The 22,225-nt window shown below is 43.4% G+C and overlaps 1 protein-coding gene across 1 annotated transcript; it reads left to right on the forward strand.

Annotated features, from left to right (window-relative positions):
• Window positions 1–3,058: 3,058 nt before the first annotated feature.
• Window positions 3,059–17,052, forward strand: ARRDC3 (arrestin domain containing 3). The gene is made up of 8 exons (XM_077462399.1): window positions 3,059–3,534; window positions 8,943–9,024; window positions 9,365–9,512; window positions 10,144–10,246; window positions 10,411–10,667; window positions 11,322–11,481; window positions 11,772–11,923; window positions 14,642–17,052. The coding sequence occupies exons 1-8, from the start codon at window positions 3,255–3,257 to the stop codon at window positions 14,696–14,698; spliced, it is 1,239 nt and encodes a 412-aa protein (XP_077318525.1). The 5' UTR covers window positions 3,059–3,254; the 3' UTR covers window positions 14,699–17,052.
• The last annotated feature ends 5,173 nt before the right edge of the window (window positions 17,053–22,225 follow it).

Below are 22,225 nucleotides of genomic sequence, written 5' to 3' on the forward strand. Positions count from 1 at the left end.
CAGCACCCACCAGCAGCCATGATGCAGTCCAGCTTCTGAGGTGAGTAGGCCCTAAGTTATGCTATGTGAATATGAACATGTAACAAACATATAAAGTAGATTTTATCTCAATTTGGCTGAAAAAAGATTGTTCAATAAGATGCTGGGGGTTCATTCACCCAAGGAAGCGAGCCACACTGATGGCATGAACACTGGTGTGCACTGGGAGACACAAGGCCGAAGTGACGATCTGGGCGAATCACGCTCTTTCCTTTTGTTTATTTTTTTTTAACAGAACTTTATTGAAACAAGTGCCATTTCAATACAGTTCTGTTCACTGCAGCAGGGTCTGGGAAGACTGCAGGTGGGGGGCTCAGTAGCTGCGTGGGCCAGGGGGGATTGCAGGTGGGGGGGTCAGAAGCCGCAGGGGACAGGGGGGGATTGCAGGTGGGGGGGCTCAGAGGCTGCATGGGCCAGGGGGGAATTCAGGTGGGGGGTTTAGAGGACTGCGTGGACCAGAGGGATTGCAAATGGGGGGATCAGGGTGCCGCATGGGCCAAGGGAGGATTGCAGGAGGGGGGCTCAGGGGCCGCATGAGAAAAGGAGGATTGCAGGAGGGGTCTCAGGGGTCATATAGGCCAGGGGGAATAGCAGGTGGGGGGCTCAGGGGCCGCATGGGCCAGGAAGGATTGCAGGTAGGGGGCTCAGGGGCCGCATGGGCCAGGGAGGATTGCAGTTGAAGGGCTCGGGGGCTGGGGAGGATTGCAGGAAGGGAGCTCAGGGGCCGGGGAGGATTGCAGGAAGGGAGCTAAGGGGCCAGGGAGCATTGCAGGAAGGAAGCTCGGGGACCAGGGAGCATTGCAGGAAGGGAGCTCAGGGGACAGGGAGCATTGCAGGAAGGGAGCTCAGGGGCCAGGGAGCATTGCAGGAAGGGAGCTCAGGGGCCAGGGAGCATTGCAGGAAGGGAGCTCAGGGGCCAGGGAGCATTGCAGGAAGGGAGCTCAGGGGCCAGGGATGATTGCAGGAAGGGAGCTCAGGGGCCAGGGAGGATTGCAGGAAGGGAGCTCAGGGGCCAGGGAGCATTGCAGGAAGGGAGCTCAGGGGCCAGGGATGATTGCAGGAAGGGAGCTCAGGGGCCAGGGATGATTGCAGGAAGGGAGCTCAGGGGCCAGGGAGGATTGCAGGAAGGGAGCTCAGGGCCCAGTGAGGATTGCAGGTGAGGGAGGATTGCAGGTGATAAAGCATTGCAGGAAGGGAGCTCAGGGGCCAGGGAGGATTGCAGGAAGGGAGCTCAGGGCCCAGTGAGGATTGCAGGTGAGGGAGGATTGCAGGTGAGAAAGCATTGCAGGAAGGGAGCTCAGGGGCCAGGGAGGATTGCAGGAAGGGAGCTCAGGGGCCAGGGAGCATTGCAGGAAGGGAGCTCAGGGGCCAGGGAGCATTGCAGGAAGGAAGCTCAGGGGCCAGGGAGCATTGCAGGAAGGGAGCTCAGGGGCCAGGGAGGATTGCAGGAAGGGAGCTCAGGGGCCAGGGGGAGGATTGCAGGAAGGGAGCTCTGGGACCAGGGAGGATTGCAGAAAGGGAGCTCAGGGGCCAGGGAGGATTGCAGGAAGGGAGCTCAGGGGCCAGGGAGGATTGCAGGAAGGGAGCTCAGGGGCCAGGGAGCATTGCAGGAAGGGAGCTCAGGGGCCAGGGAGCATTGCAGGAAGGAAGCTCAGGGGCCAGGGAGCATTGCAGGAAGGGAGCTCAGGGGCCAGGGAGGATTGCAGGAAGGAAGCTCAGGGGCCGGGGAGGATTGCAGGAAGGGAGCTAAGGGGCCAGGGAGCATTACAGGAAGGAAGCTCGGGGGCCAGGGAGCATTGCAGGAAGGGAGCTCAGGGGACAGGGAGCATTGCAGGAAGGGAGCTCAGGGGCCAGGGAGCATTGCAGGAAGGGAGCTCAGGGGCCAGGGAGCATTGCAGGAAGGGAGCTCAGGGGCCAGGGAGCATTGCAGGAAGGGAGCTCAGGGGCCAGGGATGATTGCAGGAAGGGAGCTCAGGGGCCAGGGAGGATTGCAGGAAGGGAGCTCAGGGCCCAGTGAGGATTGCAGGTGAGGGAGGATTGCAGGTGATAAAGCATTGCAGGAAGGGAGCTCAGGGGCCAGGGAGGATTGCAGGAAGGGAGCTCAGGGCCCAGTGAGGATTGCAGGTGAGGGAGGATTGCAGGTGAGAAAGCATTGCAGGAAGGGAGCTCAGGGGCCAGGGAGGATTGCAGGAAGGGAGCTCAGGGGCCAGGGAGCATTGCAGGAAGGGAGCTCAGGGGCCAGGGAGCATTGCAGGAAGGAAGCTCAGGGGCCAGGGAGCATTGCAGGAAGGGAGCTCAGGGGCCAGGGAGCATTGCAGGAAGGAAGCTCAGGGGCCAGGGAGCATTGCAGGAAGGAAGCTCAGGGGCCAGGGAGGATTGCAGGAAGGGAGCTCAGGGGCCAGGGAGCATTGCAGGAAGGAAGCTCAGGGGCCAGGGAGCATTGCAGGAAGGGAGCTCAGGGGCCAGGGAGGATTGCAGGAAGGGAGCTCAGGGGCCAGGGGGAGGATTGCAGGAAGGGAGCTCAGGGGCCAGGGAGGATTGCAGGAAGGGAGCTCAGGGGCCAGGGGGAGGATTGCAGGAAGGGAGCTCTGGGACCAGGGAGGATTGCAGAAAGGGAGCTCGGGGACCAGGGAGTATTGCAGGTGAGGCGCTGAGGGACCAGAAAGGATTACAGGTGAGGTTCTCAGGGGCCACATGGGCCCTCTGGCCTTAGACCTTAGTATGTATATGTTCCCAGGGATATGTGACCATGCACATCATACAAAGGCTGCCCTTTCTCTATCATCTCTGCAGCATTGTAGACTTCTCCCCTCCTCTACAGACATGAAGCCATGTATGACTGCACAGCCATCCTGAGGAATCTGCAATTGCTGAATAAACAGCAGCAAAAACCCAGGGCACGTCCTATAAAGTTTTCTGGAAGGGGCTGTAGAACAGGCTAGGAGGAGTGAGGGAGAGGTGTCAGAGGGAGGAGCATGCGCAGTAGGCTTGTTTTTCACAAAGCTGTTGATAAAGTGAGCCGGCACACTGCAGACAGTCGTCTTTGTAGAGAGACCATAGAGCAGAGCACACCGAGCTCCCCAAATGACCGGCCTGCACTGATCCTGCCTTACTTCAAGGCTCCCCCATCCCCTCCCCCCAACCAGTGCAATACTCTGTATGAGATCCTCGTCCAGTCACCGTCACATCTCTATTTTTTATACATCCTTCCAATCATGGTGCTGGGGAAGGTGAAGAGTCTGACCATAAGCTACGACTGTCTGAACGGCAGCCATGTCCCCGTCTATTCCAGCGGGGACACCGTCTCAGGGAAGGTGAATCTGGAGGTGACCGGGGAGATCCGGGTGAAGTCTCTGAAGATCTATGCCCGGGGACACGCCAAAGTCCGGTGGACGGAGTCCAGGAATGCTGGATCTAATACTGCCTACACCCAGAACTACACCGAGGAGGTGGAATACTTCAACCACAAAGACATCCTCATCGGACACGAGAGAGGTTAGTCCATGCACCCCAATACTCACTATGACAGCCAACTGTCATCACATCAGCTGTGCTCCCCATACACTGCACAACTTCCCCAGTACTGCTAGCAAGGGGGCATGTTATGTAGATCTGTGTGTTCATCTCAATCATAACTTCTGTAGGTGACCCCCAATATTGCTGGGGTGCATGGGTTCTAATGTCTGCTTCTTATTGCATGTATGTGCCTGGGAGCTCAGGGATGGAAGGAGCACTGATCATCTCCAGCATAACTTTTGTGGGTGTGTGCTGCATAATGGAAGATGACCCCCCAATACTGCTGGGGGTGCATTGCTTAAAATGTATACTTGCTTTTGCAGCAAGACATGTCTATGTGATAAGAGGAGCACATCTCATCTCCATTGTAATTTTTGTGGTAGCTGTGTGCTGCATAATTGATGATGATGATGATGATGATGATGATCCCCCCCCCCCCAATAATATACTCCTGGGTGGATGGGCATGCAAATCTGTGGCCAGGTGATCAGGCTGTAAGGAGCATATCTGATCATAACTTTTGTAGGTGGGGGGGTTGTGCAATAGTAGATGCCCCCAATTTGTGCAGAATCAGTTGGTTACAATACAGTTATGGCAGGTAGATCTTGTGTGATACAAGAAGCACCCCCTGATCATCTCCATCCCTTCTGTAGGTGGGGGTTGTATAATAGTAGACCCCCCCCCAGTCTGTGCAGGATCAATTGACTACACTGTATAGATGTTATTGCAGCATGACATGCAGATCTCTGTGATCAGACTGCAAGGAGCACATCTGATCATCTCTATGATAACTTTTGCAGGTGGGGGTTGTATAATGTCAGACCCCCCCCCCCCCCCCCTTATGTGTGCAGGATCAGTTGGATACAATGTATAGATGGTTTTTGCAGAATGGCATGCAGATCTTTGCCCAGGTGATCAGGATAGAAGAAGCACATCTGATCATTTCCATCACAACTTCTGCAGGTAGGGGTTGTATAATAGTATACGATTATTCCCCCCCCCCCCCCCCCCCTGTCTATGGTCTATGGGATCAACTGGTTCCAATACCATGTATAGATGTTGTTATTGCAGCAATGCATGCAGATCTGTGTCCAGGTGATCAGGCAATGTGGATCCCACCTGATCTCCATCATAACTTTGTATAGTAGGTGTTTGTGCTGTATACTGGTAATGGACCCCCCCACCACAATATGGTGCTGGGTGCAGGCTGGTATCCCATAGTCTACAGTCAGATAGGAAGGAGGGGGTGGGGGTAGGAATCATCTTGTTTTTCTGAAGTTTCAGTCTGCCTTTGTTAGAAGCGGTTCAATCCTGTTTTGGGCTAGTGGTGTCAGTGGAGAGAGCTGGAGTGGGAGGGGGGAACCTCCTCTGCACGCCGCCCATTGGCTGCTCTGCTGTCAGGTGGTGCCGATGACTTCATATCTTCCAGAAGAGAATGGCACACATACATATAGAGATCAGAGAAATGCAGCCTCAGATCCCATCTACACCCTGATCACTGGCTGGGACCATAGGCACTCATACTCCAAGCATTGCCTCCTTGTCCTGCACTGCAATAACATGGGGCAGATGGGGTGTGTGTGTTGAGATAAAACCTGGTGTGTGTGCAGAGATAAAACATGGTCTGTGTGTATCAGCGGCTGAGATGTGTTGGAATACAGATCAGTGATCACCACCGCACAGGTTAGCGCTATACAGGCTTCTCCTGAAGCCATGGACAAGTTTGTAGTCTGTGGCAGTGACGGGGTTAATGTGGCTGCTCCGGTTACGTGCAACTCGAGCAGGCGACTCTCACACAAGCTTGGTGATCTGCTGGGAGGGGGGGAGAGCCAAGCCGCACCCAGCCCTCCGCTTATTGGTGGCAGAGCTTTTGTTAGGCTGTTGCCAAGGAGATGGCAGCGATTTCTGATTGGCTCGCCCCTGTTGCTTAGGGCACCCGGGGAACAGGTGGAAGGAAGTGGGCGTGGCTGTGTGGGCTGGTTAACCCGTGCTGCTCTGTAGTGTTGTAGGTGGCAGCGTGTTCTGTAATGGGAAGAGTCCTATATCTGGTATAGTCTCAGGCATGGCACTTCCTGTCCTGGGGACACGCCGAGTCTCCTTCAGTTATATACTCCTTGTACAGTAAAAGTCACCCAGCACTGCAACAAGCCGCCATGTTCAGGATCATATGATCTGATAAAATGTCTAGGGAATGGTGTATAGACCTGTATTCTCTAATGAGAACTGCAGCAGCAATCAATTGAACTACAAGTTCCAGCAAGTCCCGGCAGACGGTGCAGCTTTCCCTGTGCCGGCCATATACCATACACCTAGGGTCGCCACCACATCCCTGTAAAAACCGAACATGTATGAATTACATGGCTTCTGCGGCTGATTAAGGTGCTAATTAAACTCGGTGCCCCAGAGTTGGATATCTTGTAAGGGAATGGTGTGCCCTCCAGCCCTGGTTCACATTTAAGCAATTTGTCAAACTGGCAGCTATGGCACAGATTCCCAAAAGTAGTTTCTGTACTACTGTTGGCGACTTCGCGGTGCGATTTCCTTTGAATGTCTGTTTAGCAACCCTCACATGTCTCTGAAATCGCCCCTGAAGTTGGGAATGAAATGGCGCGAGTTCAGCTGAATTCACACGATTTTATTCCCGCTGTCGGTGTGAACGAGGGCTGAAAACTGAATATCTTGCCCCTCGAGACTAGCAGTGAGCACATGGCTAGCTAGAAAAAAAAAATGAAATATGTATTTTATATAATATAGTAATGAAAATATATAAAAAAATTTACATATATAATTTATTAATGTAATAAAAGTGCACATTTTTTTGAACTTTACACTCCCAGCATAACTGGGACTGTAAATTGGTAGTATGCCAGATATAGATACGACCTGGCAGTTTCAAGGGGCAACATTCTAGAGACCTGGAAGGTTTATAAATAGCCCCATCCCCCACCCCCTTCCCACGGCTCATCTGGGCTGATTTAATAAAATTGTATTGGGTGTTCATGAATTTTCATCTAGCATAGTGAATGAGGTGACGCTGTTCTGACTTTAATCATGTGCAAAAATCCTTGAATTATTTTTTTGCATGATTCATTATTCTTTGCAATGTGGATTTTCCATTAGCTTGGTGAATGAAGTGAAGTTGTGCTGACTTTATTCATCCAATCACGTGTTAGCAAAAAAAAAAAAAAAAATTATATATATTAAATATATTTTTGATTCTTTGCCATGTGAATTTTTCCTTTCCTCCACCTCCGCTCTACTTCCTTTAGTAAATCAGGCCCCGTCTGTTAAAATGACTAATGTCGCTAGGATTTCCCGGGGCAACAGACAAAAGTGTGGCGACAATTTCGAGGAATTTGCAGCCATGGGGCTCAGTAGCACGTTGCCTGTGGCTGAGCACCCAGCATGGTCCCTACTACACCCGGAAGAAGGGGGCGGAAAGCCTGGAAAGGAGTAGGCAGCAGCAGGCTAGGTTGTGCATCACCATCTCTCTATCCAGCTACGTCATGTCTATGCATATGAGGGACTGGCTGAGGATCTGCTTGCACCGGTTCAGGCCGGTCCTCTCCTGCTAGAGTCTGTCTGTGATTGACAGCTCAGCACTTGTTTACCACACTGTACAGCCGCTAGTGCTCTTTTTCCAGGAGATTGCTGAGCTGGCATGAAGAAAAAAAAAAAAACTTTGCAGCAGAGAAGAGGAGAAGCTGGATTTTAATATAAAGAACACATTGTAGCTTTACAGAGAAAATAAAATGTAAAAAATAATATACCCGTGACACATTCCTTTACTATGTGGTCTTTGTAGTTGGGTGGTGAGCCTTCTCTTTGGTGATCCTGCTACAAATGCTGGTTTAGAATTGAATAAAAAAAATATATATAGAAGCGTGTAATCCCATATTTTTTTTTTTTTCATAATTTTATTATTTTTATATATATTTTTTCCTCCATTTTCCTTGACTTGCTAGGCTGCCTTTTCTCCCCTGTACTTCACACACCCAAAATGAGATGAACGCCGTGCCCTGAATTGACCAAGATGACATGGGAAGGTCATGTTGTTTACTGCGAATAGGTCCTTAATATATCCATTCCATGGCTGGGGTGTGACCTGAAAGCCATGGACTGGGTTTTATTATTAGCTGGTTAATTGCATTGTTCTTTCTCTCTGCCAGTTTAGCTTGCTAGCTAAGCAATGAAATCTGATTCAGAACATTTTATGATTAAAAAAAAATTCAAGTACATTGTGACCTAATGAAATAGTTTCACAGCACTTCAAGCAGACATCTTACATTGTGTGTTGCTTCATATCCTCGATGAGAAAGCATCGGTTAACAAACCCGTTCTGTACATATCCCTGGAATTCAGAAAACACGTCAAAGACTCATTAGGAATCTGTCCCCCGTCTTTGCAACAAATGGCACAACATTGTGACATATTCACATTTTAGGGGTATCGAAATCTGTTGCAGATTTACCTCAAACAATCTTTTGTCTAGGACACAATACCTACATGTGTGACCACAATTCAACATGGATGAAGCCCTACGTGCCCTCACCTTGTGTCACTGACATGGTGGTGTCTCTTAATGAATTTGTCGCAGTAAAGTGTATATGATTTCATTACAGATTTACCTCAGATAAAATTCTGTCTGCGACGCAGTTTATTTAACGTGGAAGTGGCCCTATGTACCTCCACCTTGTGTCACAGACGTGGTGGAATTTGTTAATGAATTTGTCGCAGTAAGGTGTATAGGAAATAATTGCACATTTACCTTAGACAAAAATTTTGCCTGTGACACAATGCCTACACATTATTCAATATGGAAGAGGCTCTATGTACTTCCACCTTGTATCACCAAAATGGTGGTGTTTCTTTGTCGCAGTAAGGTGTATAGGAATTTAATTGCACATTTACCTCAGACAAAAATTGTCTGAGACACTGCATTCACATGTGACACAATTATTTTTTTTCAGCATTGAAGAGGCCTATTTACCTCCACCTTTGTTTCTTTATGAATTCATCTGAGTTTTCCCAGACAAATTTTGTCTGCGACACAATGTCCTCCCAACATAGAGGTCCTATGTACCTCCCCCATTTCTTCACTGACATGGCAGTATTAATGACTTTGTCATGTCCATCTTGCCACACTATAAAAGTGTTACACACGCAAACTACCAAAATTGGTTGCACGTTGCAAGCAGCAAAAAAGTCACAGCTTCCATGAATTTGGCACAGGACTTTCTAATGCAGCCATAACATGTCACAAATGTTTTATTGAATTTATTTGATATAAAATGGCTTGCAGCCTCTGATCATTTTTCAGTAAATGTTGTTGAACTGACACGTTTGAGGTATATTGGAATATTGAAGGTATAATATTTTTCTTTCAGATGATGATAACTCAGAAGAAGGACTGACCACTATTACTTCAGGACGCCATGAATATGCATTTAGTTTCGAGCTTCCACAGACGTAAGTATCTCCTAACAGTCTTTTGTTAGACTACACCACTCCCTAGCAGTAGTATATTGACCTGCCCTACACGTACTATGAGGGATAATGCCACCACATATTAGTTTTTATGACACAGGTCTATTCCTGCCTTTTTCCTATAGCTTTTCAGAAGCCCAGCTTTTGTCAGTTCAATGACAATGTACATTCTAATGTACACAATTTTGACCCTTCTACCTAAAAACACCTGCCTACATGGCTTTGTCTACTAAACATGCTTTGCGTGAACCAGCACCAAGCTGGATTTTAATGTTCCCTGACTGAAGCACCGTCACTAATTTTGCCTTCCTCTTTTGTACAGACCACTTGCTACCTCATTTGAAGGGAGACACGGTAGTGTACGGTATTGGGTGAAAGCAGAATTGCACAGAGCCTGGCTGCTACCAGTAAAATTAAAGAAGGAATTCACCGTGTTTGAGCATATAGATATCAACACTCCTTCATTATTGGTAAGACATATATTGTTTCTTTTTATAAAAGGCGATTATTATAAGCGTTATAAACGCCAGTGGACGTTAGATTATTTGTCATTAGACATTTACTTCAGCTAGAAATCTGTTTTCTGACTGTACAATTTGCACTAATTTTAGCAGCCATTATAACAATATTTACAATTATAACTAATCTGCATACTGCTTTCATGACCATAGCAAACATGGCATCTGCTGTAAGTTTGGCTGGCCAGTTGTTAATCACTTGACCATTTGTATGAGCTGGAGGAATAATTTATACATTGGAAACCTCCAGCATAGAGAATCTTGAGTATATTATGAATTTTCATTATCTTTAGGCTGTGGTGGTAGCTGCTTTCTAAAATTTTCCAAGACCTGTGAAATGCAGCTTTATAAATTCACAAGTATCTCATAAAATTTAGTCAGGCTTCATGGCCATTTAGCTGGCATGTGTCAGATTGCAGTTTCTTAAAAACACAGCAGACTGCATTCTACATTGGTTCAATGAACAAAATGGCTTTGTAGGCCGCAAGCACTCGACAGGTCAGCTTAAGTCATTTGTTGCCTCTGCTTTAAACATTTAGGATTTATAATAATGCGTATATATATTTTTTCTTTTCTTTTGCAGTCACCACAAGCGGGCACAAAAGAGAAAACGCTGTGTTGTTGGTTTTGTACCTCAGGTCCAATATCCTTAAGTGCCAAAATTGAAAGGAAGGGCTATACACCAGGTAAATATATTTACCTTATGTAGAAATGTATTTTATTTTTGCTGGGCATTGTTTTAGCTTTATGAAGTTAGATTGACATATAATGCCTTATGAGATCTATTTAAATTTCCTCTCAGGCTGGTACTGCAAACCCTCTAAAGCTCATTTTTCTATCTTCTTTGAAGGTGAATCAATTCAAATCTTCGCGGAGATTGAGAATTGTTCTTCCCGGATGGTTGTACCTAAGGCAGCCATATATCAGACACAGACTTTCTATGCCAAAGGGAAAATGAAGGAGGTGAAACAACTTGTTGCCAATTTACGAGGAGAGTCCCTATCTTCTGGAAAAACGGAGACCTGGAATGGCAAGCAGCTTAAAATCCCTCCCGTCTCCCCTTCCATCATCGACTGCAGCATAATCCGTGTGGAATATTCTCTCATGGTACGTGGGACAAAATGGCACTCATGACTTTCAAATGCCAAATACTATTTTTATTGTGGCTGTAGTGGGCGACAATGCAACTACAATCCAGTCAGTAAAGCAGACATCATCAGGAAATGGTCTTTTACAATGAGAGGTGGTGGTTTTATAGTGGACATTTTAAGATATTACATTTACTTAGCTAGCTGCATTTTGACCAAATATATTTTTGCTGGGGAAAACAAAAGAAAGTAACCAAAAATGGTTGCAGTATTAGTGCTATTGGACTATTCAAGTTCCTTTTTTATTTTTTTTTATTTTATTTTTTTCTAGGATCTGTGCCCCTTTATAAGCTCTATCTACAATTAGAAATTTGGAATAAATGCTTAAAACTAAGCAAGCACTTGGGCAGATTTAGTCTGTTCTGATTACTGGCCTGTGTATGTGGTGGAAATGATTCCCACAGTGTGTCTATCGTGGACATATTTCAAAGATGTAACCTGGGAGATCCTAAGAGAACAGCCATGTATAGCTTAGGGGCCTAAGCACAAGTATGAATGTTTTAGTTTACAGGCTACAACAGAAGACAAATATAATAATAAAATGGAAGCCAAAAAAAGTATATAAAAGGCATGTTTTCTTGCTATTAAGTTGATTTTTATCTTTAATTTTTAGGTATATGTGGATATTCCAGGCGCAATGGATTTATTCCTTAATTTACCGCTAGTCATTGGAACAATTCCCTTGCATCCATTTGGCAGCCGGACATCAAGTGTTAGCAGTCAGTATAGCATGAACAATTGGCTGGGCTTTGTGCTACCTGAACGACCTGAAGGTAATTTCCCAATTCTGTGTACCTTTTCTCTTCTGACAGATGTTGCAATCCCATCACATTCTTTCACGTGCTTCTTCTTTGGCCACAAGCATGTACCTGGTCATGCAGTATTGTTGCATAAGAGCCAGAATATAAATCCAACTGTTGTATTGCATGTGCTTAGCTCAGTTTAAAAGTAGCAAACGCCTAAAACTAACTTCCATAGTTGTGTGTGTGTGTGTGTGTGTGTGTGTGTGGTTTTTTTTTTTTTTGGGACTTTCCTTTTTAAATTTGTGTTCTTTTTGTTTCAGCACCCCCTAGCTATGCTGAAATTGTCACAGAAGAGCAGAGGCAAAATCTTTTATCATCAAATATTTGTGATAATTTTGAGTTGGCACTTCAAGGACCACTGTTTGCATATATCCAAGAATTTCGTTACTTGCCTCCTCCTCTCTACTCAGAGGTAAGCATATTATTTGGGAAGAAATAAATGTGTTCATTCTCTTATTGTATATGCCACTGATTCTTTTGTTCTGGGGTTGTGAATCATTCTTTTGTCAAGTTCCAGCAGCCCACTTGAATTAAACTCTTTCCTTGCATTAAGAGCAGATTAAAAATACGTTTTATTTAATTCCACAAAATGATTGTTAATAAAGCCCTTGTTTAAGGGGACTAGCTATTGACTTGTTGACTCTTGTATCACATGACCAACATCCCACTAGCTCCGTGACCCTAATGAGACTGTTGCAATCCAAATTACACAATACAAGTAGCTTTGTGTTTGTAAGCATAGGAGGAATGCCAGCCCAATGACCAGTTAAAAAAAAAAAAAAAAACAGTCCCCCTTCATGTGTTAGAGATTATGGTAATTCAGAGCCTAAGATTACAGTATAATCTGCATGGAGGTTTATTTAGTTTATGACTAACCAAAATTTAACCATTCATAAAATACTGTATGAAAGGATAGTGGATGCTTTCTGAAGATCAGATGTATATAGTGATCTGTCAGTTCAACAGACAGGGAAAATACTGCATAATGACCAGTGCTGCCTTTAGCAGTTTCTATTAGAAGACCAAAAAAAGACTAAACCTTGCAGATTGTTTCAAATCATCTTCCTCAAAGTAATAACATGCACATCTAAGTAACTGAGGGCAAAAATAAATCTAAATCGGAGTAATGAACTTGTCATTTACATACAGTGAGGGGATTTACGGTACTAAAACTGGAGTACTCAATCAGCCTCCAGGTTTTATTATAAAAGCTTAATTGAACAAGCTGAAGTTAGAAGCTGATTGGCTACTATGCACAGCTGTGCCAGATTCAGAGTCCTCCAGTTTTAGTAAATCTCCCCCAATACGAACAAATGTTTGGGGACACTAGACCTTCACAGATGCACTTGTTAGACATCCTATTTTTTTTTTTTTTTTTTTTAAATATGGCGTTGCTCATGTCTGTTGCAGTTGGAACAGCCCTTGCTCATCTGGGAAGGCTTTCCACAAGAATGTTTGTTTGTGTGAATTTTACCCATTCAGCCAAAAGTGCTTTTGCCAAGTCAAGTACCTATGCTGGATAAGAAGACCTGGATTGCAGTCAGAGTTCAGAGTCATGTGTTCAGTAGTGTTAAGGCCAGGGCTGTATGTGGGATACTTTGAGTTTCTATACTCAAAAATCCTCAATTAATGTCTTTCTGGACCTGGCTCTGTGCACAGGGGTGCAGTCATGCTGGAACAGAAAATGCATTTTCCAAACTATTGCCATAAGGAAGGAAGTATGCATTCAAAAGAGAAAATTTGTACTCTGTAGCAGGAACAGTACCCTTCACTGGAAACGGCTACATATAAAAATTTGGAAGGGTCTTAATCCTTTCATCTGACTCATCTAAACATTGCATCCCATTTATTATGCTGTGATTGTACGCCATTTGGTATTGTATTGTATTCCAGCTTTTGAGTTTGCTAGCTCTACTTTTTTAGTAATAAAAATTAATTGAAACGGAAATAGTTTTTCGAGGGGTGTCCATACTTTTGGTCATCTAGGGGTTGATTTAATACAAGTTGAGTGTGCAAATTCTGGTGCAGCTTTGCATAGAAACAAATCGGCTTCCATTTATTTTTAACTTTTTTTATTTTTATTTTTTGTCAACTCTTAGTTCAACAAGCTGAAGTTAGATGATTGGCTACCATGTACGGCTGCAGCAGCTTTAGTAAACCAACCCCACGGTGTATGGATTGGGATCACTGCATTAGCCGAGAACTCCTTTTTTTAGTTTGAAACTCCATTTTTAGTAAGGCATTAATGTCAGTCAGGAAACATATGTCTCCTGCCTCTACCTAGACAGGAAGTCATGAGGATTTATTGCCGTCCCGTATACATCCATAATAAGAAGCAATGTATGGAAAGGCATGTTTAAATTTGAACTTTTAGAAAAGATGTGTTATGTACATCTTTGTATTTGCAATAGTTGTGTCAGGAACTAGAGTGAACAAATTAATTTGTGAGCAAGCAGGATCTCTAAAACCCACTTGCCTGCTTGTTCACAATCTTCTTTATAATGTACACTGAGCTGCACATGTGCAAGTCATTGTACACTCAGGATGCCCCATTGCCAAATGAAGGCTCAATCATGCCCGGCTGGAGAACTTGAGACTAGCGAGCGAGGTTGCAAACATTGTGGAGCAGTATTTGCAGCCCCCCCCCCCCATAAGTCATAAACACAACTCAACCCTTTTAAAGTTACCCCAAGACATCAACCTCAAAAGATAATATAATACATGGAGAAAGTGAGGTGGAAACAAATACAGCTGTATAGATTAACATCTTCACCTTTTTTAGAATGCAATATGCAAATCAAAAAGTTTAGTAAGTATGTTGCCTCCTAAACATAGAACATGGCCTTATTTTTTGAAGAGTGGGCTGTAGGAAACCTTTCTTGCCACCCAGTTATTTTCCAACCAGGTTTTTAAATTACAAGGATTCTGATTGGTTGCTATGAGCAACACATTTTCTTGTTAGCGTGCTATTTATGAATCCTTGCTATTCTCTGTAAAGCAACCTGTATGAATGTTTTTTTAATGCTTAATATATATAGTGTATGTATGCATATAATTTATTTTTTATTTTTTTTGCAATTGATAAACCTAATTCCATAGTATGTTGATCTAAATGCTTTGTTCTCCACAGGTTGATCCAAACCCAGATCACCCCATTGAAGACCATCCTTCCTGTCCATCTCGCTGAAGGGATTTGATATATATTCAGCTGATGAGAGACTAACTGAACTGCCACCAGTGAGAATTGGCAGCCATTATGGAGACGCACTTTCCCAGAAACGCAGTCTGAGTCTTGCCATGGAAGTTGCAGACTAAATCAACCTGTGGTCATGATTTTGGCGCTTGCAGCTTTGTAACACATTTTGTGCTCCATACTTAACGGAAGTTGGACTGCCTTGCTGTCGGCACAACGAAGGCGCTGCGCTCCTACAGCACGCGGTCAAGCAACAAGATGCTCAGCACGCAGTGAAAGAGGTTCAGGATTTCCTCTGTCACTCTGAAAATTTGCACACCTTCAGTGTGTATGTAGAGCAGCTTGGAATCACTACAGCTTTCCTTTTCCTCCTCTGCTTGGTTGTGTTGTGTTCACACCATGAAGCACATGAAAGCTTTGAGAGACTATACAATGACAAATGCACTAATTTTTTATTTTTATTTTGTGTTGGTTTATTTTATTTTTTATTTTTTGTTGTAGCCTGGACTCTACCTGCATATTGACATGCTTAGTACTGTCCTGTATGGCTGCATGTGCATCGCCGTCAGCTTGCATACAGCAATGGATCTTTACACACATCTAATGCCTTCACGCCAATCCTTATTGCTGTTATGTTTTGCGGCCTACTGTTCTAGAATAGCAACGATTCCAGTGGGTTAGGGAAAGGAGGAGAAAAGGTGCAAGTACACAAGACTGTCATCAAGATTGTACACCTTAGTTTCTTTCAAAGACATGTTGCCTTTATACTGTCACCCCAAGCAGGATTTTGTTACAGACTTCCTACAAATCACTTAATCTCAGGAGATATCATCACTTGCCAAACTTTGGAATGCTATTTGTGTCTTTTTATGTTGCACTGTACCCACGTAGGGAGTTTACGGAGTGGTGTTGGCTGATAACATGCACAGAAAAAGCGAAATGTCTTTTTTGCTGTCTAGTCCTTCCTCCTTTCTAGTAGTCCCCCCCCCCCCCCCAACTGGTTTAAATGCGATTGACGCACAAGAAAACAGTAGTTCTGCACAAACGCGCAACATGTTATAGTACATTGGTGTTTTAGTGGAAGGAATGGGCACCTGGGCTTGTAATTCCTTTTTTATGCAATTTAGTGAGCAGTGTTAATAGACTTTGTGCTGTAAGACGCAACAAAGAGCCGACGCATGAGCACTCGAAGCCTTCACTAAGAATCTGAAATCCAGGCAGATGAATAACGAGTGCTGACGTACGACATTTGTTTTTACTTTGCACCACTTTTAAGTTCTAACGGGAAGCTAACATCGGCTTATTAACACAACTCTCAAGTTGTACTTGAGAGATCAAATATGGAAAAGTTAAAGTACAGCCTAGTTGGTACGTACCAATGCCCTAAGGCTAGTGTCTGAGGAAATGAACCATGTATTGTGGTAAAGTAACATAATTTTAATGATCCATGCTTTTTGCAAGTGTCCTTTTTTTGAAAACAAATTAAATTTAGTATTTTTTTCCTTTTTTTTTTTTTTTTTTTTTTTTTTTTTTATTATACAAAAAAAAAAAAAAAAAAAAAACTTCCAAAGTGAAGACAACTTTTATTAGTCACGTTTTAAGTGATTCATCTGACGTTTGTTTTCTCTATCTGACATAATACTGATTTAAGAGGAAGTGACAGTAGTTTTGACAAATTTCCCATCCTTGTTTTGTTTTAACCTATGCTGATCAATTTTGCATTAAAGCATTATATTTTTTTTTTTTTTTTTTTGTATTCATTTGATCAAAACTATTGTTCCATTTGAATTTTTTTTCCATGATTTTGAAAAGTGGGAACAATCCCTAATTGCCTACAGATCAGTAGGCAAAGGTTATGTCTATATAGGGTAGACCAATATTAATAGCCACTGCAAATGTATGTGAGATTTAGCATTGTTGAGGCCACTGGCACTGTATCGCATGAAATGTGGTAAATCAAAAAAGCTTCAAACTTCTGCAAAGTTTGTGGAAATATTTATTTACTCTGTTGTTTAGAGGCATTATTTTTTTCTTTTTTTTTTTTTTTATGTACTGGTCAGTTTCATGTGTAGTCCAGTATTCAAGATGGTTTCCTAACTAGGAACAAAATGAATGAAATCCAGATTTCTAGAAAAGAAAAAAAAACAAAGTGCAATATTTCATGTATGCTTATAGATTACTAATCTATGGCTATTTTGTTTTTTCCTTTTTTTGTTTTTACCTGTTTGGTGCTGATAAAAATGTTATTGTAGGCTCCAGTTCAAAGCAGACTTTATGTGGAAAATGTTACATTTTCCTACTGTTCTTCCTTTGTTTAAAAATAAATAAAAACATGTTCATTTTTTTTTATAACCTTGTCTGGGGTTTTTTTGTTTCATCTGGTATTGCTAATGCTAATCTATCGTGTGTGTGTTTGTTTGTTTTTTTATTCAAAGGTCTGTGGTTTAGATCTCTTTAAAGTGTAAATTTTACCCACACCAACTTGATAAAAATGTTCTTTAGCAGGAAATGTACATGAATAATTATGCTACCAAAATTGTGTGTGCTGTAAATTGCCTCCAGCATAGCTCTGGCTTCTTGCCAGAGGCTGCCATTTTGCTGAAGCCCAGGGCCCCAGTGCAACAGTAAATCTTTAAGCTACCAACAGATTGGCCTCTACAAATTTGGCACTGTGCCAAAAAAAAAGAGCATGTGCAGGGCAAGAGCGTGTGTTGCTGCATTTGAAATGGTATGGGTGCTTAGTTTTTATATTTTGCATAGCCATACCTGCAAAAAAAGGGGGTTAGACGGAAGTGATCTAGTAAGGCTCCATGTACACTAGCAGTTCCTAAACTCAACTCCATAAAAGCCTATGTGTCAATGTACACATTGGCTTTCAGGAGAGGGAGGTTTAACCTCGCCTAAACTCGGAAGAATCGTGTTCAGGATAGGAACATTTTGACTGCCGGCCACGGCCAGCGTGGGCTAGTGTACATGTAACCTAAGACTTAATTTTCTGACTAAAGTTCCACTTCAATTCACCCATGGCCAACATTTAGGGAATAGCAGTTGGACGATGCTCTTTCGGACCCGGCGGTCATGGATGTTTCTGGGACCACGCGAGAGCATCATTCTGGGAGGATGCCCTCCCAGAATAAGCAGACTGCGCTGTAGCCATCTTTTGGCTATGGCCCGTTGGCAAGTGGTTAAAATAGTGTGGGTGGAGATGTGACCTCACTAGATAAGTAGCCATGAGTGGGCTGAGTAAGCATGTGGAAAATGGGGGGGGGGGGGGGGGGGGGGAGAGAAAAAAAAATGTTGCTAGGACGTCCACAGACTTAAGGGATCCAGACCACATCGGGGAGAATTTTGCAGTAGCACAGCCATGGTAGCTCTTGCTTTTGACTTGTCCCACAGGCCTCCTTTTTATCCAGAAATATTTCCACAGGTTTGGGGTCTTTCACCAGCAGAAAAGGTTAAACCTGTGTGGTCTCATGTTGGAGGGGGTGGTATTCTGGCATGGGTTTTGGAGTGAGGACCAATTAAATGGAACAAAAGGGGAGTGCTCGCTCTCTCACGCTCTCTCTCGGTCCAGGAAAAATCTACATGCCCACGGAAGTTTAAAAAAAAAAAAAAAAATGGACTGTAAAGCTAGGTCCGACGCCTGGAAAAAGCGGTGTTGAAACCGCAATTTTTTTTTTTATTTATTTTTTTTTTTTATAACCGTGTTTTTAAAGAAAAACACATCTCTCGGCTATATAACACTCCCAAATTCCACAGAAACGAAATAAAATGTTACAGAGCATATTTTGGTAGGTGAGAGAAAGGAGACAGCAGTTCAGAGTCTGTTGGAGTCATTTTTGCAGTATTATGGATCCTCTCGTTTAGAAGTTAGATGAGGCAATCCTGATTGTCTTACGGAGAAGTGGCAGATGTCAATTGTGGGTGCATCCAATGGTATCCCATCGGGTGTCTACGGGGTACTTTGCCAATATGTATTCCCAACTGCGCTTGTATCCGACAAAATGCCTTAACTTTACAAAGATGTCTGTGCCGTTCTTTGATGACCTGTTGGAGAGGCTCAGGCCAAGACTGACGAGGATGGACAATGTGATGCGGAGCTCTGTGTCACCACAGGAATGGCTACTAGTGACACTCGGGTAAGTGCAATAGACATATGGGTTAGGGCTAGTGGCTAGAGTTGGGACTTATTTTTGTGCAATTTTTTTTTTTTAATCTGTTACATTTTTGTTATCTTCGGTCCCTTGTCACAAGACAACATTATGTCTTGTTGGATCGCTACTTCCTCATTGGCCTCACAAAGATGTCCAGAATGACAAAGGAAACGTGTGGCAATATGGGAGGAGTTGCATGATGTAATGCCAGAGCCCACAGAAGACATCTGGGAATCATTTGTCTACGCTTTTTTGGGGGGAAAACCTCAGTTCCCAAATTGTATCAGTGCCCTTGATGGGAAACACATCGGGTGAAGAAGCCTCCCCACTGTGGATCATCCTATTTTAACTACAAAAAATATTTTTTTTCGATGGTCCTCCTGGCATTGCCCGATGCACATCTGAAACTTCTATTTGTGGATGTGGGAGCATATGCAAGCCAAGGTGACCCCCCCCCCCCCCCCCGCATATTCCGTAACTCTGCCTTCACGAGGGACGACTCAATATTCCTGAAAGCAGGCCTCTACCCTGCACTGAGGAACCCAGCCTGCCATTAGTCATGGTGGCAGACGAGGCCTTTTTACTGTCTGAAAAAATCATACAGTGGCTATGGTCGCAGCCAACCACAAAATATATACAATTATAGGCTCAGCCGTGCATGCTGTGTTGTCGAATGTGTGCATTTGGGGTGTGCACAGCCAAATGGCGAGTTTTGCTGACAAGTATGCAACTTGATGTTGAGAACGCCATCAAAGTAGTCCTGGCACGCTGCGTTCTGCACAATTTTCTGCGGGACAATGACAGAAGCAATGTTGAACCGGAGCCCAGTAACCAAACTCAGAGGGTCCAATTTATGGACTTGCTGTCAATGGCACGTGTCACGAGCATTCAAAACCAATTTGCTGAATTTTTTTTTAATCCCCTGGTGTCATGGCAGAATGGTTATGTGTAAAAAAAAAAAAAAAAAAATGTGTGTTTTGTTGTGTGTGTTTGCTTTTCAGGCTTTATTAAGAAAAAAAAAAAAATGTACATTGGCAAATATATTCTGAAAAAAAAAACTTACGGTCTGCTGTTTATCATATTTTGGCGTAAGAACATGAAATTATTGTAGTAGACGTGGTCTTTTGTCTAAAGCATGGGTCTTCAAACTATGGCCCTCCAGTTGTTCAGGAACTACAATTCCCATCATGCCCAGTCATGTCTGTGAATGTCAGAGTTTTACAATGCCTCATGGGATGTGTAGTTTAGCAACAGCTGGAGGGCCGTAGTTTGAGGATCCCTGGTGTAAAGGATCAATAGCCTCTATACAGTATCATAATTATGACTTTTTTTTCTCAATTTTTTTGTATATATATATATATATATATTTTATGCCCTGATTCTCCTTGTCTCTAGTCTCCCACCAGTTCTGCCTCCTTCTGAACTCCCGTCTAGCAAGTGGCTTGCTATGGGGGCACTCAGAAGGGGGAGGAGACAGGCACTTACGCCGATCCCACTGTGTGTCCATTGACGCATATTATATATATGTGTGGCTTTACTTGTCAAGCACCAATTAAACTAAAGAGCCATTATAATAAAACATTACAGTATGTACTGCATGTAAAATTGTATTTCCCTAATTGAAGAGGTTTCAAATGATCTTTAACCAAACAGATCAGAACTTAAACTAGCAATGCCCCCATGCTTTTTACTGACACCGTGTCCTTAATGAAGGTCAAATAATTTCCAATCTACCTTATGATCTACAATTACATCTCATGTTCTCCCTTGGGTGTGCCCAATTCACTGACTAAAACTTTCCATTCCCTCCAGTGCCCAAGTTGCAAGTTTATAACGTGTTACTAGGGCTGCAGATAACTGAATCTTACCCAGCCTGCTAAAAAAGTGTTGATTAGCTTTCCTTCCTGACATTATATATCAATCCTTTCCAGGCTGACAGACGTGTAAACATACTGTGTCACACGCTAGTTTTCACAAGGCGTTCCTGGATCAGCACCTACGACAGAATGGGAAGAAAGAAGTACCTTAGCATAATCCAATTTGGTCCAGTTCCTGCTACTTCTACTTTTTCTGACCACCCTTGGATGGTCATGGGTAGACTAGGGACGGGGTCACCAGCTCATTCTTTTACTGACAGATAAACTTTATAGTTCCCCTTAGAAAGTATTCATACCCCTTGAAAATGTGATAGATCAACACAGAGTGGCACATAAGTGTGAAATGGAAGTAAAATGATAAATGGTTTTCCATTTTTTTATTTTTTTTTACAATTATCTGAAAAATGTGGTGTGCATTTGTATTCGGCCCCCTTTACGTTGATACCCCTAACTAAAATCGAGTGGAACCAATTGCCTTCAGAAGTCACCTAATTAATAAATAGGGTCCACCTGTGTGTAATTTAACCACTTCAGCCCCGGACCAATAAACACCTTAAGGACCAGAGGTCTTTTTCCAATTTCGCACTGCGCTGCTTTAACTGGTAACTGCGCGGTCATGCAATATTGCACCCAAACGAAATTTGCGTCCTCTTCTTCCCACAAATAGAGATTTCTTTTGATGGTATTTGATTGCCTCTGCGATTTTTATTTTTTGCGATATAAATGGAAAAAGCGAAAATTTTGAAAAAAAAATATATTTTCTTCTTTTTGTTATAAGAAAAATCGAATAAACTAAATTTTAGTCATACATTGAGGGCAAAATTTATTCAGCCACATGTCTTTAGTAAAAAAATTGTCAATAAGCGTATATTTTTTGGTTTGCGCAAAAGTTATAGCGTCTACAAACTAGAGTACATTTTCTGGAATTTACACAGCTTTTAATTTGACTGCCTATCTCATTTCTTGAGGTGCCAAAATGGCAGGGCAGTACAACCCCCCCCCCCCAAATGACCCCATTTTGGAAAGTAGACACCCCAAGGAAATTGCTGATGGGTATGTTGAGCCCATTGAATATTTTTTTTTTTTTGTCCTAAGGGATTGAATAATGACAAAAAAATAAAAGATTTTTTACAAAAAGTTGTCACTAAATGATATATTGCTCACACATGCCATGGTTATATGTGGTTCCGCTACTTCTCCCGAGTATGGGGATACCACATGTGTGGGACTTTTTGGGAGTCTAGTCGCGCACGGCACCCCGAAAACCAATCACCATCTTCAGGATTTCTAAGGGTGCAAATTTTTGATTTGACTCCTCACTACCTATCACAGTTTCGAAGGCCATAAAATGCCAAAATAGCACAAAACCCCCCAAAATGACCCCATTTTGGAAAGTAGACACCCCAAGCTATTTACTGAGAGGCATGTTGAGTCCATGGAATATTTTATATTTTGCCACAAGTTGCGGGAATATTACAAACTTTTTTTTT

Source organism: Lithobates pipiens, unplaced genomic scaffold (genome assembly GCF_037356315.1).
Source record: "Lithobates pipiens isolate NorthernLeopardFrog02 unplaced genomic scaffold, aLitPip1_a1.2 Scaffold_3, whole genome shotgun sequence".
Taxonomy (NCBI): domain Eukaryota; kingdom Metazoa; phylum Chordata; class Amphibia; order Anura; family Ranidae; genus Lithobates; species Lithobates pipiens.